At 33.2% G+C, this 25,610-nt stretch overlaps 1 protein-coding gene and 1 long non-coding RNA gene across 2 annotated transcripts; both read right to left on the reverse strand.

Moving 5' to 3' along the window:
• Nucleotides 1-11,564: 11,564 nt before the first annotated feature.
• On the reverse strand, nucleotides 11,565-13,430 carry LOC145056563 (uncharacterized). The gene is made up of 5 exons (XR_013685828.1): nucleotides 13,127-13,430; nucleotides 13,001-13,048; nucleotides 12,620-12,691; nucleotides 12,075-12,169; nucleotides 11,565-11,943 (listed from the first exon to the last, which is right to left on the reverse strand). It is a non-coding gene; the product is annotated as an uncharacterized LOC145056563 (long non-coding RNA).
• Nucleotides 13,431-18,641: 5,211 nt separating this feature from the next.
• LOC145056562 (tubulin beta-8 chain) lies at nucleotides 18,642-21,299 on the reverse strand. The gene is made up of 3 exons (XM_079004249.1): nucleotides 20,814-21,299; nucleotides 20,012-20,281; nucleotides 18,642-19,556 (listed from the first exon to the last, which is right to left on the reverse strand). The coding sequence occupies exons 1-3, from the start codon at nucleotides 21,205-21,207 to the stop codon at nucleotides 18,877-18,879; spliced, it is 1,344 nt and encodes a 447-aa protein (XP_078860375.1). The 5' UTR covers nucleotides 21,208-21,299; the 3' UTR covers nucleotides 18,642-18,876.
• Between the last annotated feature and the right edge of the window lie 4,311 nt (nucleotides 21,300-25,610).

The following is a 25,610-nucleotide window of genomic DNA, read 5'->3' on the forward strand; positions in this document are numbered from 1 at the left end:
ACGCCAATGGTGGGAGGTTTGGTTCACCAGCAGTCAATCGATGGATGATTAGATTAGGAAGCAAGGATCGATGAAGGTGAATGGTTAGGTTGGGGAAGAATATGAGTGGGGATCTAGTGTATGTATGTGTTTGTCGAGAGAGAGAGAGAGAGAGAGAGAGAGAGAGAGAGAGAGAGAGATAGATCTTGGATATTAAATTTAATTTAAAAAGAAAAGAAAAAGAAAACCTCATAAAAGGTCCTTGGATAGTTAAATGACAAAAATACTCTTCATTTAACGGTGGAAAGCTAACGGAGTTAGCAAAAAGGGCCAAACATCAAAAGTTTTGAAAGCACAGGGACCATCTATGCGTTTCTAAACCACGAGGATTAAACTTCAGATTTTGGGAAACCACAGGGACCATTTATGATGTTTTTTCAAAAAAAAAAAATAACGCGTATGACATAATAAAAACTATGAGACTTTATGAATAACTTAGTTACTTTTTTTATTAAACATAACTTTTTTGGTATTGTTTGAATGTTAATATTACCAACCTTTTTAAAATGCCTTTATAGATTAAAAGGGTTAAATATTGAAAAAAACAAGTTTCAAGAGGGAAATGAGTGTAAACTAACAAGATACAGAATAGTTAGGGTTTCATATTATTATTAAATGAGAAATACGTACAAGATACAATGAAAGGAAAAGACAAAATATATAGACTAGATAATTAGGGGGTTTTTGTAGCTAAGTGGCCAACATAAAACTTAATATCAAATAAAATCCAAAATCGTATGAGGCTAACACCCCCCTCAAATTCACAATACAACATCAATAATCATTGATAGTTTGTTAGACAGAAAATGAAATCGATGAGCAGTCAATGGCTTCGTAAGGATATCAATAATCTGCAAAGTGGAAGGAATATAAGGAAGGGATATAATGTCCTTCTGGATATGATGTCGTGTGAAATTACAATCAATCTCAATGTGTTATGTGCACTCATGAAACACTAAATTCTTGGCAATCATTATCGCACTCTCGTTGCCACAATACAAAGGGGTAGCCTGAGAGATGTGAACGGAAATATCTGCAAGAAGCCATTTTAACCAAACAATCTCACAAGTAGCAATAGTCATGGCTCGATACTCAAATTTTGTAGAAGTTCGAGAGACAACATCTTGTTTCTTACTATTCCATGATATCAATGAATCTCCAAGAAAAACACAATACCCAGTAGAGGACTTACGATCATAAATATCATCATACTAATTAGCATCACTATAGGCATGCAGCTCAAGAGAGGATGTAGATAGAAACACAAGGGTGTGGAACTAAGTACCACTAAGATATCTTAAATACGAAGAACAACTCCCCAATGAAAAGTAGAAGGGGCAACGACAAACTAGCTAACCATATGAACTGCATGAGTAATATCTGGTCTAGAGACAGTTAGGTAAACCAAACTCCTTACAATGGTACGATAAAGACTTGGATCTGATAAGGGGACACCATCAGATGGAGAATACTTTGCATTACTCTCTATAGGCGTATCAAATGTTCGATTATCCCTGAGTCATGCGCGTTCAAACAAATATGAAATATACTTCATTTGAGATAAAAGATAACCCTTTGGAGACTGAGCAACTTCAATCCCCAAGAAATAGCATAGCAAACCCAAGTCTTTCATAGAAAAACGGTGAGCCAAATCACACTTTAAAGACTCTATATCATCATAATCATCACCGGTAATAATCATGTCATCAACATATAAGGAAAGAATAATCCGACCAACGCCCATACATCAAACAAATAGAGCCGAGTCATGGTTACTTGTTTGAAAACCAAGCGAAGTAATTACCATATAAAATTTCTCAAACCAAAAATGAGGGCTTATTTGAGGACATATAGTGTTTTTCGATGTTGATAAACTTCAACTGGTTGGTGAGCAATACCAGGGGGAGGAGACATGTATACTTCCTCATGAAGATCACCATTCAAGAGCGCATTCTTGATATCTATCTGATAAATCATCCATTGGCGAATGGAAGAAATTGCAATCAAGGTGCAAATAGTTGTCATTTTTGCAACAGGAGCAAAAGTCTCCTCGTAATCCATACCATACTTTTACGCATACCCTTTTCGCAACAAGTCAGGATTTATAACGCTCAATGGATCCATCAGACTTTGTTTTGATTTTATTTACCCAACAACAACCCATCGTGTGTTTTCCCGGCAGAAGCGGAACCAGATCCCATGTATGAGTCTGATAAAGAGCTACAAGTTCCTAAGTCATAGCGGTCTGCCAAAGGGAATCAAAAACAGCCTCTTTGTAGGATGTTGGATCAGAGAGACGATGTACATTAGCAATAAAAGAGGCAACCATTGGTGAGTAAGAGGAAAACAAAAAGTCAAGAAGCTTTGTGGGCTTCTTATTATAATAAGGCCTTGATGGTGGGGGCTCCTCACACGTTGCATCATGTGACTAAACAGGAATACTATAGAACGGAATGTGCTCCAAAAATGTGACATTACAAGAGAAATATAATTTCTGATTTGATGGATTATAACACCAATAACCTCTCTGACCAATATCGTATCCCAGAAATACAAAAAGGGCTAATGTTGAAGAAAAATTATTTCTATCTACAATAGGCTTCAAGACAAAACAGGTACACCCAAACACTCGTAATGATGAATAATTTGGAAGTTACCCAAACAACATTTCATAAGGAGACTTCTCTGAAGTGTGCATAGTAGGAATGTAGTTAATAACATAAGTGGCGGTATGAACTGAAAGATCTTGTATGCCCATAAGTCATTATAGAATGATATTGCTAATAATATATGATCCTTTAGGGTCACAACTTATAACAAGTTACCATCAATTGATTATTTATTAGTATAATTTGATTATTTATAAATATATCAACACTTGTATTTAATTGGAAAATTATTATTTCATGGAAATAATATTATACAAATTGGGAATTTATTATTTATGGAAATAATATTTATTGGAGAGATAATAACTTATGAAATATATCACAAAAAATGATTATTTATAAGTTATATTTATATCTTAATAAACTAGTTAGAGTTTATTATGTAAAATGTAGTTTTATATAAAAGAGATTTTTATATGTATATGTGACTAGTTATATGTTATATATATCTTGGAAACACTTTATATAAATGGTAGGCTTATATATATATATATATATATAATAATAATAATAATAATAATAATAATAATAATAATAATAATAATAATAATAAACATGTATCATCTAGTCATAAGTGTATAGAGAATCCATTTGTTCCATTCTTTGTACATACGTCCGAAATTTTGGGAAGAGACAAGGCATGCACGGCCTTTTGATTATTTTATTCTACATGCATGCTTGTCCTCATAACCCATGCTTAGACTTGCTTTATGTAAGGTCTTTTACTAGCTTTTGTCTTAATAAAAGGCTAAGGGATTAAGACATGATAGGGGAAAATTTTAAGAGCATCGTGCTCTCTATGGGGCTACTAAATTTTGAAGTTAAAGTTCCTCTTTTCTCCTCCATTATCTTGCATTTTAATGTCAGATTAAGTCCCTTTGTTGTTTCACATTTGAGCATATATTTGGTATATATTTCAATGGCTTATGAACAATAAACACAAATGTATACTAGCATATCTTGATGGTTCTACTCTTGCTTTGGTGGATACTTTTAGAGAGCTCTTGTTTTAGAGTTTCATGTCATCTTTATCAACTTCCAACCTCCCATGAGGATCAAAGTCTTCAAAGGTTGTTATGCTTTCTCTTCTATGGTTGTTTTAATCTTTCTAACTCTTGTAAAAATGATCATTGGTGGGAATAAAACTAGTTTTATTTTTGTTCAAATCTTAAGTCTTATGTTGCACGGTTTATGTTTTTGAAACTATTTTTGAATAAAAACCCAACATGAACAACTTCTCCCCAAAACATATTGGGAACTTGAGCTAAAAGTAGCAAGGATCTTGCAGTTTCTAGGAGATGTCAATATTTTCTTTCTGCAACACCATTCTGTTGAGAGGTGTCTGTATAAGATGACTGATGTATAGTGCCATTAGATGCCAATAACTGTTTAAAATCATTAGAGGTAAAACACCCTCCCAAATCACACCGAAGACATTTTATGATAGCAAAGTGTTAAGTCTTGACAAGAGCTCTGAAGTCGCTATATATGGTAAAAAATCCAGACATGCGCTTCATAAAATAAACCCACATATAACGAGTGTAATCTTCAATGAATGAATCATAATAGTTGGCACCCGATTTAGAGGTAATCGGAGATGGACCCCACACATCAGAATGCACAGTATCAAATGGAGCAACATAACGAGTGACACTTTTATCAAACGGTAAGGCAAAAAAAATTCCCAGTTTACACCCACAACAATCAGAAATATAATTATTTTTCAAAGAACCTAACACAACTAGTGGAAACCAAAAATTGTAAACGTGTAACGTCCCAAAATTACTAAGTAAATTTTTTTTAAGTAAACCAAAACAACCGTTCATTTATTCCAAAAGCCCATCAAAGTATAGAAAAATATCAAATAGTTATCAGAGTACAAAAGTCATCAAATGTGGAACACCGGTGGATGAGATGCAATCACGCCGAGCTATTCTCTCTGGAACTGGAAGTAGTTGAGACATAAACATAAACCATAAGCAGCAGCATACTGTGGTTGCTTAGAAGATGGAAATTAAGGACGTGAATGAGATTGTCCAAAAGACATGTTCTGTTGTGGAGGTTGAGACTGTGCAGGTGATCTCGCTTTGGTTTTGTTGTTGGTTTCCCTTGTTTATCAGCAACGGACACTTTGCCTTCTAATGATTCTTCTTCTTACAAAAATCACACTCATCAAATGCAACTTTGGGATGATTATGTTTTGAATACCGAGGTCATTGTGTAACAGCAAAGATAGTAGGAGTGGCTGTATTAGGACCTTTGTCAGCGTGGGACTGGATACGAGTTTCTTCGGCAATCAACTTGTGAACAACTAAATCAACAGTGGGAAGAGGTGTGTGGTGCAAGATTAATCCACACAAGCCTTCAAAATCTGAACGCAATGTCATCAAGAACTGAACCAAACATTGCTCTTCCCGTCTATCAATATAAGGCTTACAAGCCTTTAACACATTAAGTTCTATTAGAGCCAACTAAATCCCACAAATCCGATATAGCTACATAAAATTCCCAAACACTGAGATTGTTCTGTTATAGGGCTCGAATATCAAACTCTAACCGATATTGCTTTGCAAAAGTAGTATGAGTATAAAGCCTAGCCAAGTGATCCCAAACCTCCTTTGTTGTGTGATACTTCGCCAGCTGAGTACCAATAAACTGGATAACATAATTATTAATCCAAGTAATGATCTTGGAGTTATCAGTCTCCCATGAATCTAGCAAGGTTACATAATTCGTAGTCTTTTCATATGTTGGTTTCTTCTTGTCACCTGTAACAATCCCCCACATAGTCTTGCCTCGCAAGAAATTCTTCATAACATAACTCCAATAGGCATAGTTCATGTCATCGAGTTGGATACTAATGGACTGAAGAAAATCATTTCTCAAGGCCATATTTCAAATATCAGCCAAACAAGAATAACCAAAACAACAGTAAATATGAATAGCAGCAGTAACAATTAGTATCTCGAATTCAACAAAATCAATAGACGAAACAAAATCATCGAAATCAATCCGTGCAACGTCGTGTGTGCTACAACTCACGGCTAAAAACGTAAACTAACAAGATATAGAACAGTTAGGGTTTCATATTATTATCAAATGAGAAGTACAAGATACAATGAAAGTAAAAGACGTAATATATAGACTAGCTAATTAGGGTTTTCTAGCTAATGGAACAACATAAAACTCAATACAAAATAAAGTCCAAAATCTTATTAGGTTAACAATGAGTTCCTCAACGAAACTTTAATTTGTTGTTTATAAATTAATATATTTTCAAACTTAAGTTATATTTACTATATTAGTTGAAAATTAGTTGCAAAAGCTAGGTGCTAAATTGTAAATTAATTGATAAACAATAATATTTGTTAAAAGTCGGCTAATAAACTAGCTAAATATATAAAATGACATAAAAAATATTTAGGTCGAAGATTTTTTTTATAAATAATTAAGACCATGAAAAACTTTTCTAAATAGGTTTTTGAAAAACTAGTTTATAAACTATTTTTTTAACTTATTCAAAAAACTGGATAAAACTCATCTTCGTGTCTATATTTTTATACTTTGTGGTGACTTTTCCCTTTATATATTAACTAGACTAGACGATTGTGTTCAATAATAAAATTAAATAGTCAAAATATAATTAGATGTATCTCGTTAAAAGAAGTAATTTTAACATTATTGATGAACTATATAAAAAAGACTTAATAAAAAGGTTAGAAAATTCAAAGTTTGTAGTACTTGTATAATATTTTGACGTGTTAAAAAAGGAATTCAACCCAATAAGCAAAAGCCTTAGAAATCAGATTGGGGAGCAAAAGCAATGAATAAGCCCAGAAAAGAGACCAAGTCCAACAAGTAAACCTACGTTATTGGGCTGTTGGCTTTATTACTAAATCCGACATTTAAACAAAGAGAAATTAAATATTTTTCTACCTTTTATTCTTATATATCTTCCTATCCAATTAAATGGTGACATATGTAATATTTAATGTTTATTTAATAAAATTTAAAGATATTTTAGGATATTAATATGACACATGTCATTATTTAAATGGATAGGAGGATTTGTAGGAACAAAAGGTAGGAGGATATTTAATTTCTCTTAAAGAAAACGTTTATTGAATTTTAATAATACAACTTTATTTCTTTTTTAGGAGATTAGGAGATGAGTCATTCTATAGTCTACACTACAAATTAATAAAATTTGTCCGTTTCAAACTCGAAACTGAATGTTTTATGAGCTATAAAATGAATAAGCGTCCTCGTGACAAATTCAGAATGTGCCACTAAGATAATATGGTTTATATGTTTTCTTTTATAAAACTAGTAAAAAAAACCCGGCTTCGCCTCGGGTCGAAATTTTTTTAAACCTTTTTTTCAATTAGGGCATCATACTTTGAAAGCTTTATTTTTACCTATAGTAGCAACATTCTTACATAGTGTGACAAATACTTTATTTGATATCTATTGCTATCATTGGTAATTAAATGTGTTGTTATTTGAGGAAAATAAGACCATATAGTAGATATCGAAGAGGGGGGGGGGGAGGGGGGCAAAAGTAGCAACTCCAAACTAATGTGGCAAAAACTTGAGGTGTCACATTTGGTAAATGTCAATGACCAAAAGTGAGAAACTTTTGAACCCTTTGTGGTTAGCAATAGAGAATATCGAAGCTGGGGGACCAAAAGTAACTCCACAAACTAATATGGTAAAAAGTTGAGGAGGTACCAAAAGTGGCTAAGTGTTGAAAGTTTTAGAGAAAATTGCAAAAATGGTCCCTATGGTATGCATTTTTTTGGGGTTTTAGTCCAAACCATGAGTTTTTTGGATTGGTGGTCCTTTTGAGCTAGTTCTGTTGCGTTTTGGTCCCTCTGAATAGTGAAATGACTTTAATACCCTTGAGATATTTATTTTCCATTTTTCTTTCATTTATTTTAAATCTAATACTAATTTATTTATTTTAATAATTAAAAAAATAAAAAGGGTCTATCTCTCTCTCTCCCTCTCTCTCTCTCTCTCTCTCTTAATCATCACCTTCGCCTCACCATCCCTCACAATTCACCTCACTGATAGATAATGCTTCAATGGTGTCTTCACCCCCAAAACCCACTCTGATTCTCGATGTCTTTTTTTTTTTTGCCATTCTTCAATGATGAAATCAAGTCTTCAAAGAATCTGATTAAACATATCCATCTTTGTCGTCATCTGAAACCCTTCTCATATATGTTCATATCAAGGCCTAGGTGAAGAAATCAACTCTGTGAGACTCATGATCGATGGATTCAGCAAGTCTCATATATGTTTATATCAAGCCTTGTGTATCGTAGCTGTCAAAATTAGGTTTTTAGAAAGTGAAACAGCAGTAAATAGTGAGCAAATAGAGGAGAAAAAGGATAAGGAGATCCGACAAGCTCCTCCTTGGTTTATTTGTTCATCATCGATGGTCCAATTAAGGGGAAGCAGAACAGAACGACCACAAATAATGAGAGGGTGACTGCAATCGGTGGAAGAAGGAAGAGCAGTCGGTTCTTCAGGTGAGCTCCTTCTCTCGATACTCCAACCTTCGATGGTGCAACTGTCATATGGGGTGATTGCGGTGGTGTTTAATCAGTTATGAGGAGGGCTTAGCCGGCAGAAGATTATTGCCCTTTTTCGACGACCCTTGTGGGTCTTTTTTCTCTTCTTCTCCGGTAATCACAAACGCAGGGAAGCAGAGCAGCAGTAGTTGCGCCGGACAGGAGGTGTTTGGTAGCCGGAGTTGATGAAATTGAAGGGAAGGGGAGGAGGGTTGCCATCGCTGGTGAAGGTCACTGGTTTTTCTTCTTCTTTGGCCAGAGGTTAAAAGATAAGAGAGAGAGAGAGAGAGAGAGAGAGAGAGAGACACTCAATTTTTTTAATAATTAAAATGAATAAATAATAATTAAATTTTAAAGAAAATGAATTTAAAAATAGAAAATAAATACCCAAGTGTATTAAAGTCATTTCAGTTTACCAAGGGACCCAAAACGCAACAGAACTAGCTCAAAAGGACCACCAATCCAAAAAAGTCGTGGTTTAGACTAAACCCCCCCAAAAAATGCATACAACAGGGACCATTTTTGTAGTTTTGTCAAAATTTTATAGCAAAACTTTGAAAAAGTTAAGAAGGAACCAAAAAGACTAAACTGCACAAATGGTCTATGTGGTTTGCTCAAAATTGTCACTTTGGTCCAAAAAAGTTTGCACTAGCACCACAGGTCCAAAGTTTTCATTTTACTGCGAGTTTGGTCCAATTTGCTTTGAACTTTTTCATAATGACAATGTTGCCCTTACTTTTTCTTTTTTAGTTTTTTTATTTATTTAAATACTTTTATGTTTAAAAGAAAAATAAAAATAATGTTTTTGCTATTTTACTTTAATAATTTTGTATAAAGAAAAAAATAAAATAAAATACTCTCTCTCTCTATCTCTTTCTGGCTTCATACCATTACACCCTAATCTCCATTACCCGTCACCACTAACTGGACACCATACCCCTGTTTTTCACCGGATCTTCATTGGAGAGGAAGGAATCAAAGATGATCGTGATGAAGGCCACCGCCCACAACAATTCTTTTAAGATAATTTCCTTCTTCAAGTTTCTCTTTTTGAAACGGAAAATCCCATAGTTCTTTCTGCCAACAAGAGTTGAAGAAAAAGTAGTTTCTTTAAATGTCTGGAATTCGAGTTTTGGTTGGTCATAAATCTCTCTTTCCCCCACACAAGAAGCCACGACAGGTCTCTTCTTTCTTTTTGTTGAACTGTAGAGAACAATACATGGCATAAGGGGTCAAAAGGGGTCATCAATTAATGAGCCCCATAAAACAAAATCGAATCATAGAACAAAAACATATAAAAGATTTGCCATGGTCTTTCGATTTTTGATTAGAGCCACATATTTCTCTTCAAAAGAAGTTAGCCAAGCCCCTAAAAATGTATTTCATATATTTCATTAAAAAATCATCATCTTACGGAACCAGAAAAAGATAATAGGTTTAACACCAAACCAAAAATCAAAAACGAATTGATCTTTAGATTCCAAACAGAAGAAGAAAACCATGTGATTCATCAATTCTAGAAATCAAAATTCTTGTATCGATCAGAAGGGGTAACTCGATAAAGAAAATGGGACTTACCAAATCAGAGAATGAGCAGTAGTCGGTATTGTCGATCGGAGGTCTGGAGCCGAGATCGGAGATCAGAGAAGGGGCGCCGATATGGAGATGGTTTCCAGAGAAGTAAGAGAGAGAGAGAGAGAGAGAGAGGGGTGGGGTGGGGTTTGGTGGGTTATTAGCTGTATATTTATTTTTAATTTTTAGTATTACTTTTTTTAATCTGAAAATCAAAAAGCAAATAAGAAAAAAAGAAAATCATATTAGCAGGGGTAAATCCGTCATTTTGAAAAAAGACATAATAGATTGGACCAAAAACGCAACAAAGTGAAACTTTTGGACCTCTGGTGCTAGTCTAAACTTTTTTTAACCAAAGTGGTAATTTTGAGCAAACCACAGGGACCATTTGTGCAGTTTAGTCAACAAAAAATAACAAAGTGTTAAAACTTTTGTGGTAAAATTTAGAATAATAGAAAATAAGCCGATCATAACACTTTTGTGCTTTACTCTATGTGTGTGTGTGTATATATATATATATATATATATATATACACACACACTAGTGAAGTTCTATGGCCTGTGCTAAGCACGACCCACGGATGGAGTAATATATTAGTTAAAGTGGATATTGGGGGAAGAATCTGCCGAAAGTAAATTGCTATTATGGATAAGAAAGTTAGTGTATTGTTATAATGGGTAAAAAAATAAAGTATATTGCCTATTCAGAACAATAGAAAGAATAAAAAACCAGCCACATGTTCAAATGATGGTTTTCCAAGCCCTGGTGCATAGAAGGACACACAAATAGATAGACAATTCATGTATAGATAGATATATAAGAACTATGGTATTTATATTGTGAAGTGAAAATTAACAGTATATGCAAAAATAGAGAAATTAGGCCATCAAGAAAATATGACATGTTAAAGCTTGCCTTATAAACAGGTTCAAATCCACCTTCACCACCGCAATGATTTTGACAAATGGAAACAAAAATTAAAATGATACAAAAAAAGTCAACGAGTAAATTTGAATTAGATTATGAAAATAGAACATGTACGAGAATTTATGATTTTAAATAGTTGATGAAAATGCAATTCTCAAAATGAATTAGATTGAAAATGTTTGTTCTTATATAATGATCTAAAAACATCATCAATTAAAGTAGGAGCTGAAAGATTATGAGTATTTATGAGGGTTAGTATAGCTACCAAAATGTGTACTTTATTTTTTATGATATGCCTACCTGCTACTAACAAGTGTCGACAGTTGATCCCTCTTGCATGAAATAGCCTCAAGGACTGCAATGCAATCTCCATATGCAATAGAAAAATATCATAGCTAGTGGACATAAGGTATTCCATCAAAAACCCATTTTTCAATGGTAGTTCTTTCTAATATGTAACCAACATAAGTTTCCACATGGTCAACCATAACTTCTCTTGGGTTTGGGCAGTAAAAAAATTAGAGAGGATCTAATGGTATGACTACCTACATTCAAATGTTTTCTTTATTTTTCTTCATCAAAATAAATGGCATATGCCCTTTCTAAAAAAGTAATTATCTTTTTTTAGTTATCCATTTGTAGCTTAAAAAAATTACATGGAAAATAAAACCCTAGATAGTCAAAGATGATCTCAGATGTTATAAAAATTTCACAAAATTAGAGAAATAATTTACTTGATTGAAACTTAGGATAGGAGCGATCTATTTACCCATGCTTGGATAAGTGAGCTTTTGTCTTTGTCCAATATTTTAGGTTAATTACATTGGTTTCTCTTCTTAATCTTATGCTCGATATCTTATGCTCGATCTCTGATAAGTAAACTCGCATACTTCCTAATCTCATGTAGGTTTGTTTTCCGTTCACCATCTTCTTCTTCTCCTCAAGTCTTTATACATTGTGGAAATCAACGATTTCAAGCATCCTATTCTCTTTCCAATCATCATTCGCAAGAAGATACTGCTTCTTTAAGCTAGCACTATATATACCAATATCTCCATTTTCATTCTTCATAACTTTTTAAACCATCATATTTTCCTTAGCTTTAGCGTCCATGCCTACTTAAGTAATGCAAAGTGGCCTTTTTTTCGTCATCTGGCTGTGGGATCACAACATGAAACCTTCATTTCTATTTCTTTAATGGGATCAATCACTTTAGGGATATGATAACTGTAGGTATAATGGCGGAAGAAGCAAAACCAAAAAGAGAAAAAGGAAAAGGAGACTTACAATGATAAGATTCATGAGGAGCAATCTGATTGAATTCATCTTCAGAGTTTCCATCGCCAAGAGAATAAGTTGAAGGTCCATTATGTCCATGATGCCTGCAAAAGTTAAAATCATTCTTCTACCTCTTGTAGTAAAAATGGAAAGTGTTAATTGCGTAAAATGTGAAAACATTCCATCTAACCTACTTAAGTGTTGCTATAGATTTTGTAAAATATCATCAATTATAAAAAAGTTTAGAAACTATTTGGGCATAAATTTTTGCCTAATAATATCCTAATTCTAATAGACCACTAATCCAAAAATCATGAATACTGAAGTACATTAGGCTAGCAAAATTGAGTCAAATATTTCATGAACATTCAAAGATAGATTAATAATAGAAGTCATGTAGAACAACTACACAACAACTGAAACAAAGCATAATACATGTTACCGAATGCATGACTTACACTTCTGAAGCCAAATCAACCTTTCAAAAATCAATTCAGAAATGATATCACAAATTTATATTAGAAAGGGGTCAAAATTAACATTAAAAAACTCACCAATTCAACAACCAGCAGCTCCACAATTGCAACCATGACGACTGAACAAAGATCTCACCTCAAACACTACATCTGCAGTAAAAGAGAAACCTAATTTCAATATTCATAAACATTCAAACAAATTTCAATTCAATATTAAAATCCTAAATTAGCAAATGAATTATGAGTTAAAAAACAGAGAAAGATGAGATATCACTTTTGAATTCTTGATCCTACAAAAGTGACTCAAAAAATCGAACCAAGATTTTTAATAATCACAATGCTACTTTCAACTACAAGTGTGATTACGTAAAGGCTACATTACTATGGTAAATAACAACTAAATTAACAATATTTAGTTAGAGATATAAAATGAGGTAGCCAACAAGTCGAATTACATACTTGCTTTGCAGTCTTTTAGGAGCACTTGAGAGCTTTTGAAGTGGTAACCTGTAGATAAATCTATGATTTTATATTCAAGTCATGATTTTGAATTAAAATACAGCAAAAACACCAGATAATTTTTACCTTGGATGTAACCCTAGCTTCAAAAAATGAAAACATACTGAATTTGTTCCTTCAGCGTTGCTTAGAGTCATAAACTCATAATCATGATGCCTTAACACAAAATTAGGAGAATATGATGTTATGAAGAAGAAAGAGAAAAAAACAAATTTGAAGGCCGCATAGTAGCATTGAGATGAAAAAGAAAATCAGAATATGGATGAAATACAAAGGGAAAATATAGTGTTGCTTTGCAAAAAAACATATCTGGAAAAGTCACTGACTGGAGAAAGAAGGACAAAGGTAGCCTCGATCCTGGCTTTTCTCAATTACCATCTCTGAAAAGAAGAAGAGCCAATATATAGGCTCGAAATCATCTCAAGAAATCAAACAAAACCCACAAAATATAACTGAAATAGGGAAGAGTATAATAGACTTAACTAATTTCAGAAAGAGAAAAGGAACACGTTCTTGATTTTCCCCCGGAACTGCTGAGTCGACTTCGATTTTAATATTCCCGGAGTTACAGCATCGACGTGTAGCCGAAGAAGAGGTATCAACACTGAGATATAAAAATGATAGAAATGATCATCGATAGAACTGTAGATGGGAGAAGATGTAAAATAGATAAAAAGTGGTGGAACGGTGCCTATTATCCCTAAACGATAGAACCGAGGTGGTGGATTGAAAAAAGAGAATGAAACGTGTTGGTGAAGTAACTCTCCAATTTCACAAAATAGTGGGATACAGGTGGTGGTGGATCCAACCCGACCTGAAAGTACCCAAATAAAATATGAATTTACTAATTAGGAAAAATTTTGACTCATTGGTAGTGACGTGTCTTTTCATAAAAATTCCTCCTAAATTCACAAAAAATTGTCATTAATCCTCAAAATACTTTCAATCCCCACTTTCCTCAAACTTTAAAGGGTAGGGTTTATATATATATATATATATATATATATATATATATATATATATATTGGGTTTAGGGAATATGTGGCTGTTATGTACCTAATATTAGGTATAGAACCATTAAAAACTACATAATTTTAACGAAATACAATCAGATCTCTCTACCATCTTTTTTGTATTCTCTATTAGACTAGATGATAGGCTTTGTACATACTTTTATGGAGTTTTAAATTTTTAATTTTGCAACACAAACCATGTATCAGGATACATTATCAACTACCTATAAATCTTCATATTTAAATTTAAAATAGATAACTATAGTGAAAGATTGATATTATTCATTAAAAACCCAATAAACTTCTTCTCATAACACATAAAAAAGAACAATGCAAGTATACATATGGTTGATGTCAAAGAAATTTATGAAGCCTACTAGAGGTCTAATATAAAAAACACATTCGAAATACATAGATGTAGGGGAAAAATTATGAAATTAGAAATAATATGAGCTCAAAATCAATAGGAAGAAGCTAACAATGAAAAAAATTGTGTTTTTTTAATCAAAATAAAGTCAATTTTGATGGTTCTATACCTAATATTACATACATGACAGCCACATATTCACTTTTTCCATATATATTAGGTAGTACTATATAGTATATACATATGTTTTGAACAAAAAACAATAATTTTTCTAACATTAGTTGTGTCACTTACCCCTCTCCCATCGATATATATTTGTGCATCATTACATATTAAAATTTTCGAACCGTATCAATCACAAGATGAATTTTTTTTTGAGACATCTACGTTTGTTTTTCTCGATGTTCATTATCGAATTAAAGATAGAAAATCATACTAAAATTGCTATTAGTATATTACATATTATATAACACCGCCTGAATGGTTTAAAACTAGAGATGATACCTTCAAACAGTTGATTAAAAAAAAAACTAATTGTTGACATGTTACTTTCCCTGATATGTCGCAATGTTCTTTTAATAAACATCGACTATGATTTGATAAGGACATAGAGTCAACTCCTTAGTGTTTTTGGTTGAATCCTAAATCTTGAACAACTATTATTACTCACTCATTTTTTTTTCTTTCAAGTTCTAACAACATTAGTTTTGTTTTAACTGAATTTATTGTTGGTAATTGTAGTGTCTTTATTTTAATATGATTGGAATTAACATGTGTGCCAATTTAAACTATGATCTATACGAGGTAGGTGGTGCAGGGTATACTTATATAAGATAACTTTGATCTTGAACATGACGAAATACGAGGGCTAAAGGAAGAGTCCTTGTCACCTTAAAACATATATAGAATTTTCGATCTAAAATGCAATGGAAAAACATGATCAGAGTGAAGGAAAGTTAACAAAATATGAAAATTTTGGGTATGCTCAAAGGCAACTCAACATGCCTTGCACTGAAACTGATTTACAAACAAAATTGTCTCGACAATCTAAACTACATTGACAGCATGGAGCCAAGTTGGGGCATTTTTTCTACTGTTTAATTTTCATTTTATTTTTGTCGATCTTATCCAGATTTGGGATTAATCAGAATATATACTCATATTTCGATATTTCGAACCTTCTCAAGATCTCAAACAACTATATATTCTCCGATAACCTACGCTGTTTTGTGCCTGAAACGTTAAGTGTTCTAACAAATTATCCCTAACTAATTTTTTTTGTTAACAATGTCAATACAAATATGATACACACATGATCCCTAAGAAATGCATGTTCATTGATTATCACACACTACTTTCTCGCCCTTTTTTCTAGTGTCACTTATGTTCTTCCTTTATTTTGAGCAGATCATGTTAGATCTTCTCTTCTAATAAAAGATTATTTACACATGCCACATGTCATTTTCTAAGCCTATACTTTGCCACGTGTGATCTTTTGGTTAATATATTTTGATGTTTTCCCGCCCATCAGACTATCCTCTAAAATAGGCTATATATCAATTTGATTAAATGATATTTTCAGTAAATCCCAAAAATTCAGGAATCAGTTTATCTCAATTGTCTTCAACCTAATAAATCAAGATTGAAATTTGAAATCAACAATCATTGCCTTATTCTCTTTGTTTTCGTCTCCCATTACGCCCTCTGTTTCTCTGATACACCTATTAATTTACTCTCTCCCCATCTGTCTGAAAACCCTAGGAATTTGACTATGTCACCACCTTCTAGAGTTCTGAGTTTCCAATCGGATCATCGTAGCCTCACGACCCCATCATTGCATTGGCATATCTTCACCGTTGCAGACACACATCGTCGCAGCCCCACCAGGACACCCTACCGTCACCTATGTGAAACATCATGTAGGTGTTTTCTGTTTTACTTTTCCCGAATTTTGATTAAAATTCTTCGTCTACGAAACATAGAATTTAGAATAGAAAAAGAGGTGGACTCATCTATTCCCACAGCTGATTGTTCTTGGTTCCACCTAAGAATAATTTATATGAATGCACAAAAATGGTAGTTGTGACGATATTGGGTTTGATTTTATGCAAACGTTTTAACCATAATCTTTCATTGGTAATTCAATATCTATAAATGTTCTTTTAATGTGTTATATGTTATATATGTATTTTATTTATCAACTAAATTAAAGCAATTTGTTTTAGGTCAAAAAGTCAAATTGATGTTGCAAAAGAAATATTTACACAGGTTCATAAAGTTGTTCCGTCATGCTTGTGGTTGAAAAATAAAATTAAGCAATTATTTAGAATTACTTCATTCTTTGTGTTATGGTAGGTTTAAAATTTGCAAAAGAGTGTTTTTAAGCCTCTTTTACGGTCTCTCTCTCATTCTAACAAATTGGGATTTTAAGAGTTGAAATAATTGCATGGCCTTTGGGGGTTTTCAAGTAAGTGGCCTTATGGTTATAATCAAAAAAGTTTTTTTTTAATTGAAGAGTATATATTCCTTTTGGAAACAATAATAGATCATTTATCCTCCCTATAATAAACAAAATCATGTTAATAATCCTTCTTAAATTGTTACTCTGAATGTATATTTTTCGAAAATGCCCTTGAAGTTGATAGCTAAAGGTCTTCTGGCTCCTCCATTGCTCAATACCCAACACCTGTGTTTAAGCCACTCAACCATGAAGTGTCATTGATATTTATTTTTTTATGGATCCTATTTCTATAAAAAAAAATTGATGATAATATTGATATAGTATCTTTTTAAAATTTATATTGCAATTCATGAGCTGTAATTGGTGAAACATTGCAGACAAGACATCAACACGACTATGATCTGACAAGAAATTTGCAAGAATGAAACACCACTTGCCCCAAAGAAAGAAGAGAAGTGTGGAAGCGATTAAAGCACAAAGGGGAAAATATTGTCTATCTTACCCACTTGACTTAATTTTTTGGATAAAGATATGAATGGAACGAGTAAGAGGTATTACGTAGTAGTATCAAACGCTCTAACTCGGACCACCTCACTCTAATATATGTATTTTATGTTTAGTGTGAATGATGAAACAATATTTGTATCTACAACCTGAAATTCTATCTCAAGCTTCTATCATCACCCATTTCATTTTAATTTGAAAGAAGCTATTGTTTTTAAAACTATTCACTAAAATAAGCATATGAAATGTTCCTTTTTAACAACACATAATCAACATTATTGAGAATACAAGCAAATGACTACGTAACCCATGATATTCCATTATTAATTAGTGATATGAATGCTTTATATGACATATTAACTCATGAACGGAACATGATGGAATAGAAAGAAAAAAAAAAGCATGAAGCTCTATCTGTTCGATTTTCTTAGAAGAGAAAGTTGGGGACCACGTGTTAACTTTTTCATGGCAAGTATTGGCCTGATTCGACATTGTTTACTCTGATTTGGTTGATGCGATTTTCAGATCACATTTAGCGAATAAAACTTGCACAATTATTTACAACTACAATCTACTCTAAGGCCCTGTTTGAAAAAGGTGTTTGATAGATAGAACTTGGGTCTCCTTTGTAGAAATAATGGTGTTTACCAACAAACTAAAGAGCTTTTTGAGTTTTATCTCTAAAATGATATGTTTAATGTTTATTATGCTGGAAACTTTTATATACATTATTATTATTATTATTATTATTATTATTATTATTATTATTATTATTATTATTGTAATTGTTGTTATTATTATTATCATCATATTGCATAGAAAGGCGTAGAGCATCGGGGTAAAATGATCATTTTGCACCAGTCAGCACATTCAATCAGATTTTCAATCAAACAGCATGATTTCTTACTCAGTCAGAATTTCTTACTTAGACAGACATTTCTCAGTCAGCACTTTCTTATTCAGAAACTATTAAACGAGGCCTAATTTTATTCTCACGTTTAATGCTTGTGAAATGAAATTATATTTGTAAATTACAAGTTTATGCAATGATACGGATGTTTAACAAATTGCTTACCTCTCATACCTATTTTCCTCTTTTCATTTATAAAGTTTTTGTTATTTGTTCTAAGAAATGTCTACTAGGCCATCTTATATGCTTGGGAAAGGGAAAGTATTTTAAAATCTGAATTAAATGTAAAAAACTTTATCAATATAAAATTATAATTAACAACTCAATAGCTAAATTTCTAATACTTTGATTCATTTAATATAGTCTTCAACAACCTACATTGATACGTTGTACTTTATATATTTCAGTATTTCAGAAACAGTACATTTAATTTACTAACTCATCATGAGGCACACCAACCAAAGACCTTAATAAAGTAGAAACTCCATCACAAAAACCACCTATGACCTACCCAACATTCAACAAACACTAATAATCAATCAAATCCCACAACATTTCATTCTAACCTTCTTCCTCGTAGTCAACACCTTCCTCCTCATACTCACCTTCCTCATCAGCAGTCGCATCCTGATACTGCTGATACTCAGAAACCAAATCATTCATATTACTCTCAGCTTCGGTGAACTCCATCTCATCCATTCCTTCACCCGTATACCAATGCAAAAAAGCCTTCCTCCTAAACATAGCAGTAAACTGCTCACTCACACGCCTAAACATCTCCTGAATAGAAGTCGAGTTCCCAATAAAAGTGGAAGCCATTTTAAGACCCGTTGGAGGAATATCACAAACAGTCGACTTCACGTTATTAGGAATCCATTCAACAAAATAAGACGAGTTTTTGTTTTGGACATTGATCATTTGTTCATCCACTTCTTTCGTGCTCATTTTGCCTCGGAACATTGCGGATGCCGTCAGGTATCGTCCGTGGCGAGGGTCCGCCGCACACATCATGTTCTTCGCGTCCCACATTTGTTGTGTGAGTTCCGGGACGGTTAGGGCGCGGTATTGCTGGGACCCGCGGGAGGTCAGAGGGGCGAAACCGACCATGAAAAAGTGGAGGCGCGGGAACGGGATTAGGTTGACCGCCAGTTTACGGAGGTCGGAGTTGAGTTGACCCGGGAACCGGAGGCAGCAGGTGACACCGCTCATGGTGGCTGAGATTAGGTGGTTTAAATCTCCAACTGTTGGTGGCAGGGACCCACAAAAACCATAATCAGTTTATTATATATATTTTTTATTTAAGGAAAAAATTTATAGGACCAGAATTGCAAAAATCAGATATCCTCAGGTACCAAAAAGGTAATTAACTTTAAAACATTTAATATTTTATTTCTTTTTGGGTTTCGTGTAAAGAGGGTTTAGTAAAATGAAGCAACCCATCACGTGAAAGGCTGAATTTTGACAACTGTTTGGATAAAAAAAAAAAAAAAGAGATACAAAGAGAATCTTTGCTTAGGTGGGAATCACATGTCTTGACGACTACAACACGAAATGCTTTGACTAACTACAACTACAAATCTGATCAAGAATCAGCCATATAATAAATATGGTTGTTTTGAAACGTCAAGAAACTCGTACACTTATTAATCATTGGTTTTTAATAAATGTTTAATCTTGGGGAGTATATTGGACTTACAGCTGGGTGTAGTGAGCTTAAGTGTGCGGAAACAGATGTCATACAGAGCTTCGTTGTCAAGAACCATGCATTCATCGGCGTTTTCAACCAGTTGATGAACTGATAAAGTTGCATTGTAGGGCTCCACCACTGTGTCGGAGACTTTGGGGGAAGGGAAAACTGAGAAAGTGAGCATCATCCTATCGGGATATTCTTCCCTGATCTTGGATATCAGCAAAGTCCCCATCCCGGAGCCTGTTCCTCCTCCCAATGAATGGCATACCTGAAACCCTGTTAACAATAGAAAACATCAAATGCTATAATCGTCAGTTTATTCCCTAATTTTGGGGTGGAGGTGGGAAACTGTAATCGAATCATGGGAAGAAGTGAGTGGCATTTCTAGTCATACATGTACTACCTTGAGATTATACTAATCATGTTCCCTTTGAGGGATCTAAAATTCTAATGATTTGAAAACGAAAAAAATGCATGAATCGATAGAAGATAACTGAAAATATTCCAATCTATAATTGACGTAAGGAAAGCACAAATCAAATGACGATAATTGCAATGTTATAGCTGATTTATAAAAACGTATCGAGAGCAGTAGATCTTATTATTGGACCCTAGTTTTCCAGAGAGTAAAATCGTTGCAACACTAAAATCAAAATGCTAAGGCCGTTCCATCATCAAATCGTGCTAGAAGTAAATTCAAAAACTAAACATGCATGATGCATCCGTAACTACATGGATCTCATCGGAGAACATCCAGTAATTGAAATGAATTGCAAATACGAGAGAGATAGAGAGAAAGAGAAGTAACCTTGGAGGCAATCGCAGTTTTCGGCTTCTTTTCGAACAACATCGAGAACAGAATCAATAAGTTCTGCCCCTTCTGTATAATGTCCTTTCGCCCAGTTATTGCCGGCACCAGACTGTCCAAACACAAAGTTATCAGGGCGGAAGATCTGACCGTAGGGACCAGATCGGACGCTGTCCATGGTACCTGGTTCAAGGTCCATGAGGATTGCGCGTGGAACAAACCTCCCACAACTGGCTTCGTTGTAGTAGACATTAACCCGCTCGAGCTGAAGATCCTGATCACCGCTGTAACGTCCGGTGGAGTCGATGCCATGCTCAGCGCAGACTACTTCCCAGAACTTGGCTCCGATCTGGTTGCCGCATTGTCCGCCCTGAATATGGAGGATTTCTCTCATGATTTTGTTGGGGATTTAGATGGAGAGAAAGCGAGCGAGTATCTGTTGTGTGTGTGTGTGTTTTCAGGAGAATTAGGAGGAGGGTTTATATACACGAACGGGGGCGGTATCCTTCTTCCGAGAGGGAGATTTAAAAGCTCTTTTGGAATCACATGCTTCAAGAAAACCCGGTTCGGTAACAATACATGGGTAATTTTGTAATTTTATTGGGTTACTTTTTTTTTCTTTCTTTTTTATTGGGTTGCTATACTCAAGCCTTTAGATGAGATGATTTGTTGCCAAAATACAATTCTAATGGGCGAAGAAGGTTAACAACAACATCAAGGACTCTAATTTATCTCATTGTGAGGATTCAAGTCTTCTGGCAGTCATTATTAGGTATTAGTTTAAGAGTAGAATAGATTTATCGGTTAAAAAAATATAAATTCATTTATTTTGTTTTTATAATCTCTAAAGCTCATACAATATACTTTTAATTTTTTATTTTCTGCCAGAAAAACAAAAAATTAGTACAAGGTAGAATTTTTTTTTTTGTTTTTTGAAAAAGCTCATAGTTTTCAAAATAGTTCAAGATTTTCGAACTTGTTCTAGTTTTCGAAAATACAATGCTAGTGATTTTCAAACTAGTTGAAGATTTTTTAGGGTACTAGCAAATAATAACATACTTCTATTTGTGCAAAATGGTTTCGAAGAATGAATTCCGTCACATATTTACAAAGATATAAGGTATTTTACTTTTCAAAGGGTAATTTTCGAAACTATAGATGACATCACCTTAAATAGAGAAGAGCACTTTGGAAAATTAATTCATATTCAAAAATCCGCTACTCTAGAATATTAGCCTTTGTAATGCATTTGAAAACATTAGTACATCTTCCAAAATTCATATTTTTGAAGATCATAATCAGATTATGATATTTAAAAAAAAAATGCTTAGGATGTGAGAAACGTCTTTTTTTTTGTGTTAACGTGGTCAATATCTTTTTTTATATAAAAATATATTTTATATGTGTCATAGGTACTCCAATGAGTAAAAAACATTCTTCGAATACAATTAGATATTACCTTTGAATCAATTAGCATTCAACATATTTGGTACACCCTCTAAGTGTTTAAATAGTCTTTGAACAATTAAGGAACCCTACTTTATATGAACTATTAAGATGTTTGAAAGATTAGTTTTATCAAACAATAACTTATATGATCTTGTAATACATTTCATCTAACATCCTTTTAGGTAAACTCGATCGATAGAAAATTTTCATTGAGAAATTGGCTTGAATTCTTTTGCAGAAACGTCAAAGAAACATTAAATCCAAGTCTTTCATATGTTAAAAATGACTTTTGATGTATTAAGACTAAGTAGTTTTATTTGACGAATTAATAAAGACAAAATTGCAAAAATGGTCCCTGTGGTATGCAAAATTTTGGGGTTTTAGTCCAAACAGTAACTTTTTTGGTTTCGTAGTCCTTTTGGAGTGGTTTGTATGTGAAAATGGTCCCTCCGAAAATTGAAATGACTATAATACCCTTGGGGTATTTATTTTTCATTTTTTTTAATTTAATATTTATTTATTTATTTTAACAATTAAAAAAATAATAGAGGACCCACCTCTCTCTCTCTCTCTCTCTCTCGACCTCGACCTTCCGTTCTCAACTGATTCATCTATAAAGAAATCAAGCTTTTTTTGTACTTGAATAACAGGAATCGACATTGAAACCACTGTTATCAAGGTTTGAAATTGATGCACCCTTGAAGAACAATCGTACAAACACACATCTGCTTCAATTACAAAATTTCACTCAGATACAACCAATGAAAATAAGAAGAAATAGATAAAGAACAAGCAAGGTTAATTCTCCAAAATATAAATATGGAAAAAAAACAACAATTAACGATGGTCAAAATTAGACCGCAAAAATTAATTGGGATATGAACCCTAGATTTCAAGAAATTAACCATTTGAAACCAAACACAAACATCAGAATTCTAACTTAGATCACCCAGACACACATATTACTAAGTAAATAGTCTTATACTCTTCAAAATCATACAAGGCGGAAAGAAACCTGAAGCCTGAAGTTGTTGCCGATGGAGAAGGAAAAACGATCAATAAACATCCTTGTGAAATTGATTTTGGCTCGGTATCCAAGAACAGAATGAGAATCCAACAATGTTGGATCAATAATCAAGCGCCATGCTTGGTGTGTCGGTGAAACAACCAAGCCGCAACAAAATCATTGTGGTAGATAATCGAAGTTAGGGCTCCAATGTCGATTATCCAAATCAGTAGGGTGTCCTCAATACCCCTGTTCTTTTTCAGAACGAACCAATAACTCACACGCTTGTTTCTTTTTCAGCAACAGTGGAGGGTAACATTGGACGACTTCTTGATGGATGCTTTCTTGATGGGAAGGAAGAAAGGTGAAGATCGAAGAAGAGAGGAGGTCGTTGCTAAGGCGACTTGTCGAAGCAGGGGTGTTTGGCTGGGATTAACAGATGAAGGTGAGGCTGGTAAAGGAGGAAACAGTTGCGTGGAGCTCTCATGGAGATTTTAGGATTACGTTTCTTATGATTCAAAATATGAGGAAATGAACAAACAAACCAAGAAAAATGAGAGAGAGAGAGAGAGAGAGAGAGAGAGAGGTGGACCCTTTTTTATTTTTTTAATTGTTAAAATAAATAAATAAATATTAAATTTTAAGAATAATGAAAGAAAAATGAAAAATAAATAGCCCAAGGGTAATATAGTCATTTCAATTTTTAAAGGGACCATTTTCACAAACAAACCACTCCAAAAGGACTACGAAACCAAAAAAGTTACTGTTTTGACTAAAACCCCAAAATTTTGCATACCACAGGGACATTTTTGCAATTTTGTCATTAATAAATTATATAATGTCTATGAGTTAATGAAGATTAGGTATGGGTGGAAAATGAAGTGGATGATGACCATAGACCTTAGTGAGTGTTAAGGCTGCACACACATTTTTTTTGTAATGGTCAAGCTAACTAGTTGGAGTAAGCGGCAAGTGAACTTTCTATGTGGCTGCATCTGCACGTGTCCACTTTCTCATAGAGCATCAATTGGGGGCCTATATACAGCAATGATCCATGTGTAAATTGTTCGCTTAAATATGTGAAATGACTAATATAGCGTAACATAGAGTAAATGCAAGAAAAAGTTTTAGTTTTCTAGTCACCAAGAAGTTATTATGGCCTCAGATTTTCCTAAAAACAAACAAAAACCATTTTGAAGTTTTTACCTTCTAATCAGAGCGAATCAGTAGGTTTAGATCACCTTACCAGTGATTATTTAAATCCGGACAGTGTCATGAGAAAAGATAATTGTGAACTTAATAAAATATTCTTTATGTTTATTATCATTTGATGACTTCAATTTCTTTGACTGATATGATAATCGAAAACTATTTTACCAATGTTTTTAATTGATCAAATATATTATTTGATGAAGTAATAGGCATATCCACAACCAAAAAATAATTAAATTTGAAATTTGATTCAATTTAGGTTATGTTTGGCAAACTAGCTAAAAATCTAACTGGTAAAAAAATAACGTTTAATAAAATTAATTGATAAGCTGACTGGAATATATAAAAGAACATAAAGATATATAGAAAAAAATATGTTTATTATAACTAATAAAAGATACATATGGAAGAATTTTAAAAAAGTTCTATAAGCTACTTGAAAAGCTAACTTATAAGTTACTTTTTGTCTTATCTAACGTTACAACTTAAAAAACTCAAAAAAATAAATTAGCTTATAAGTTAGTTATGACATAACAAACATATTTTACTGTATTTTATCTTACATTTAGTTTAATTAATTGCAACGTTTAATTAGAAACATCGGTTCTACATACAAATTATATATAATGGTTTTAGTAATATTGTTCATAATAAAGGCAAACTCTATTTTTATTGGTCTCAAAATATATAAGTACACCTTTTAATTGGTCATTGTTTTTTGAACAACAAATATATTATAGAAAAGAGAAAATGACTATTGAGGGTAACTAACTGTTGCGTTTGTTTTCATTTGGTCTTTTTCCTTTTTTGTACTTAATATACCATCGAATTTGTTGCTTGTGTTCACCATAACCCTTTTGACCGGCTTTTGACCTGTGATAGCCGGTCAAAAGGTTATGGTGAACAAAAACAACAAGTTCGATGATATATTTAGTACAAAAAAAGGGACCAAATGAGAACAAACTCAACAGTTGGTTACCCTCCTGAGTCATTTTCCCCGAAAAGTTAAATGAAATTAAAGTTGCAAAATTATCAAAGACTGCGGTCTTCTTTGGTCATAAGGTATATGAAGAGCGTTTCGGATGGGTAATTTCGTTAAAACATGGTCTATGTTATGCTTACTGTGGTTA

This window comes from Lactuca serriola, chromosome 6 (assembly GCF_051521515.1).
Source record: "Lactuca serriola cultivar US96UC23 chromosome 6, Lser_US96UC23_V15, whole genome shotgun sequence".
NCBI classification, from domain to species: Eukaryota; Viridiplantae; Streptophyta; class Magnoliopsida; order Asterales; family Asteraceae; genus Lactuca; species Lactuca serriola.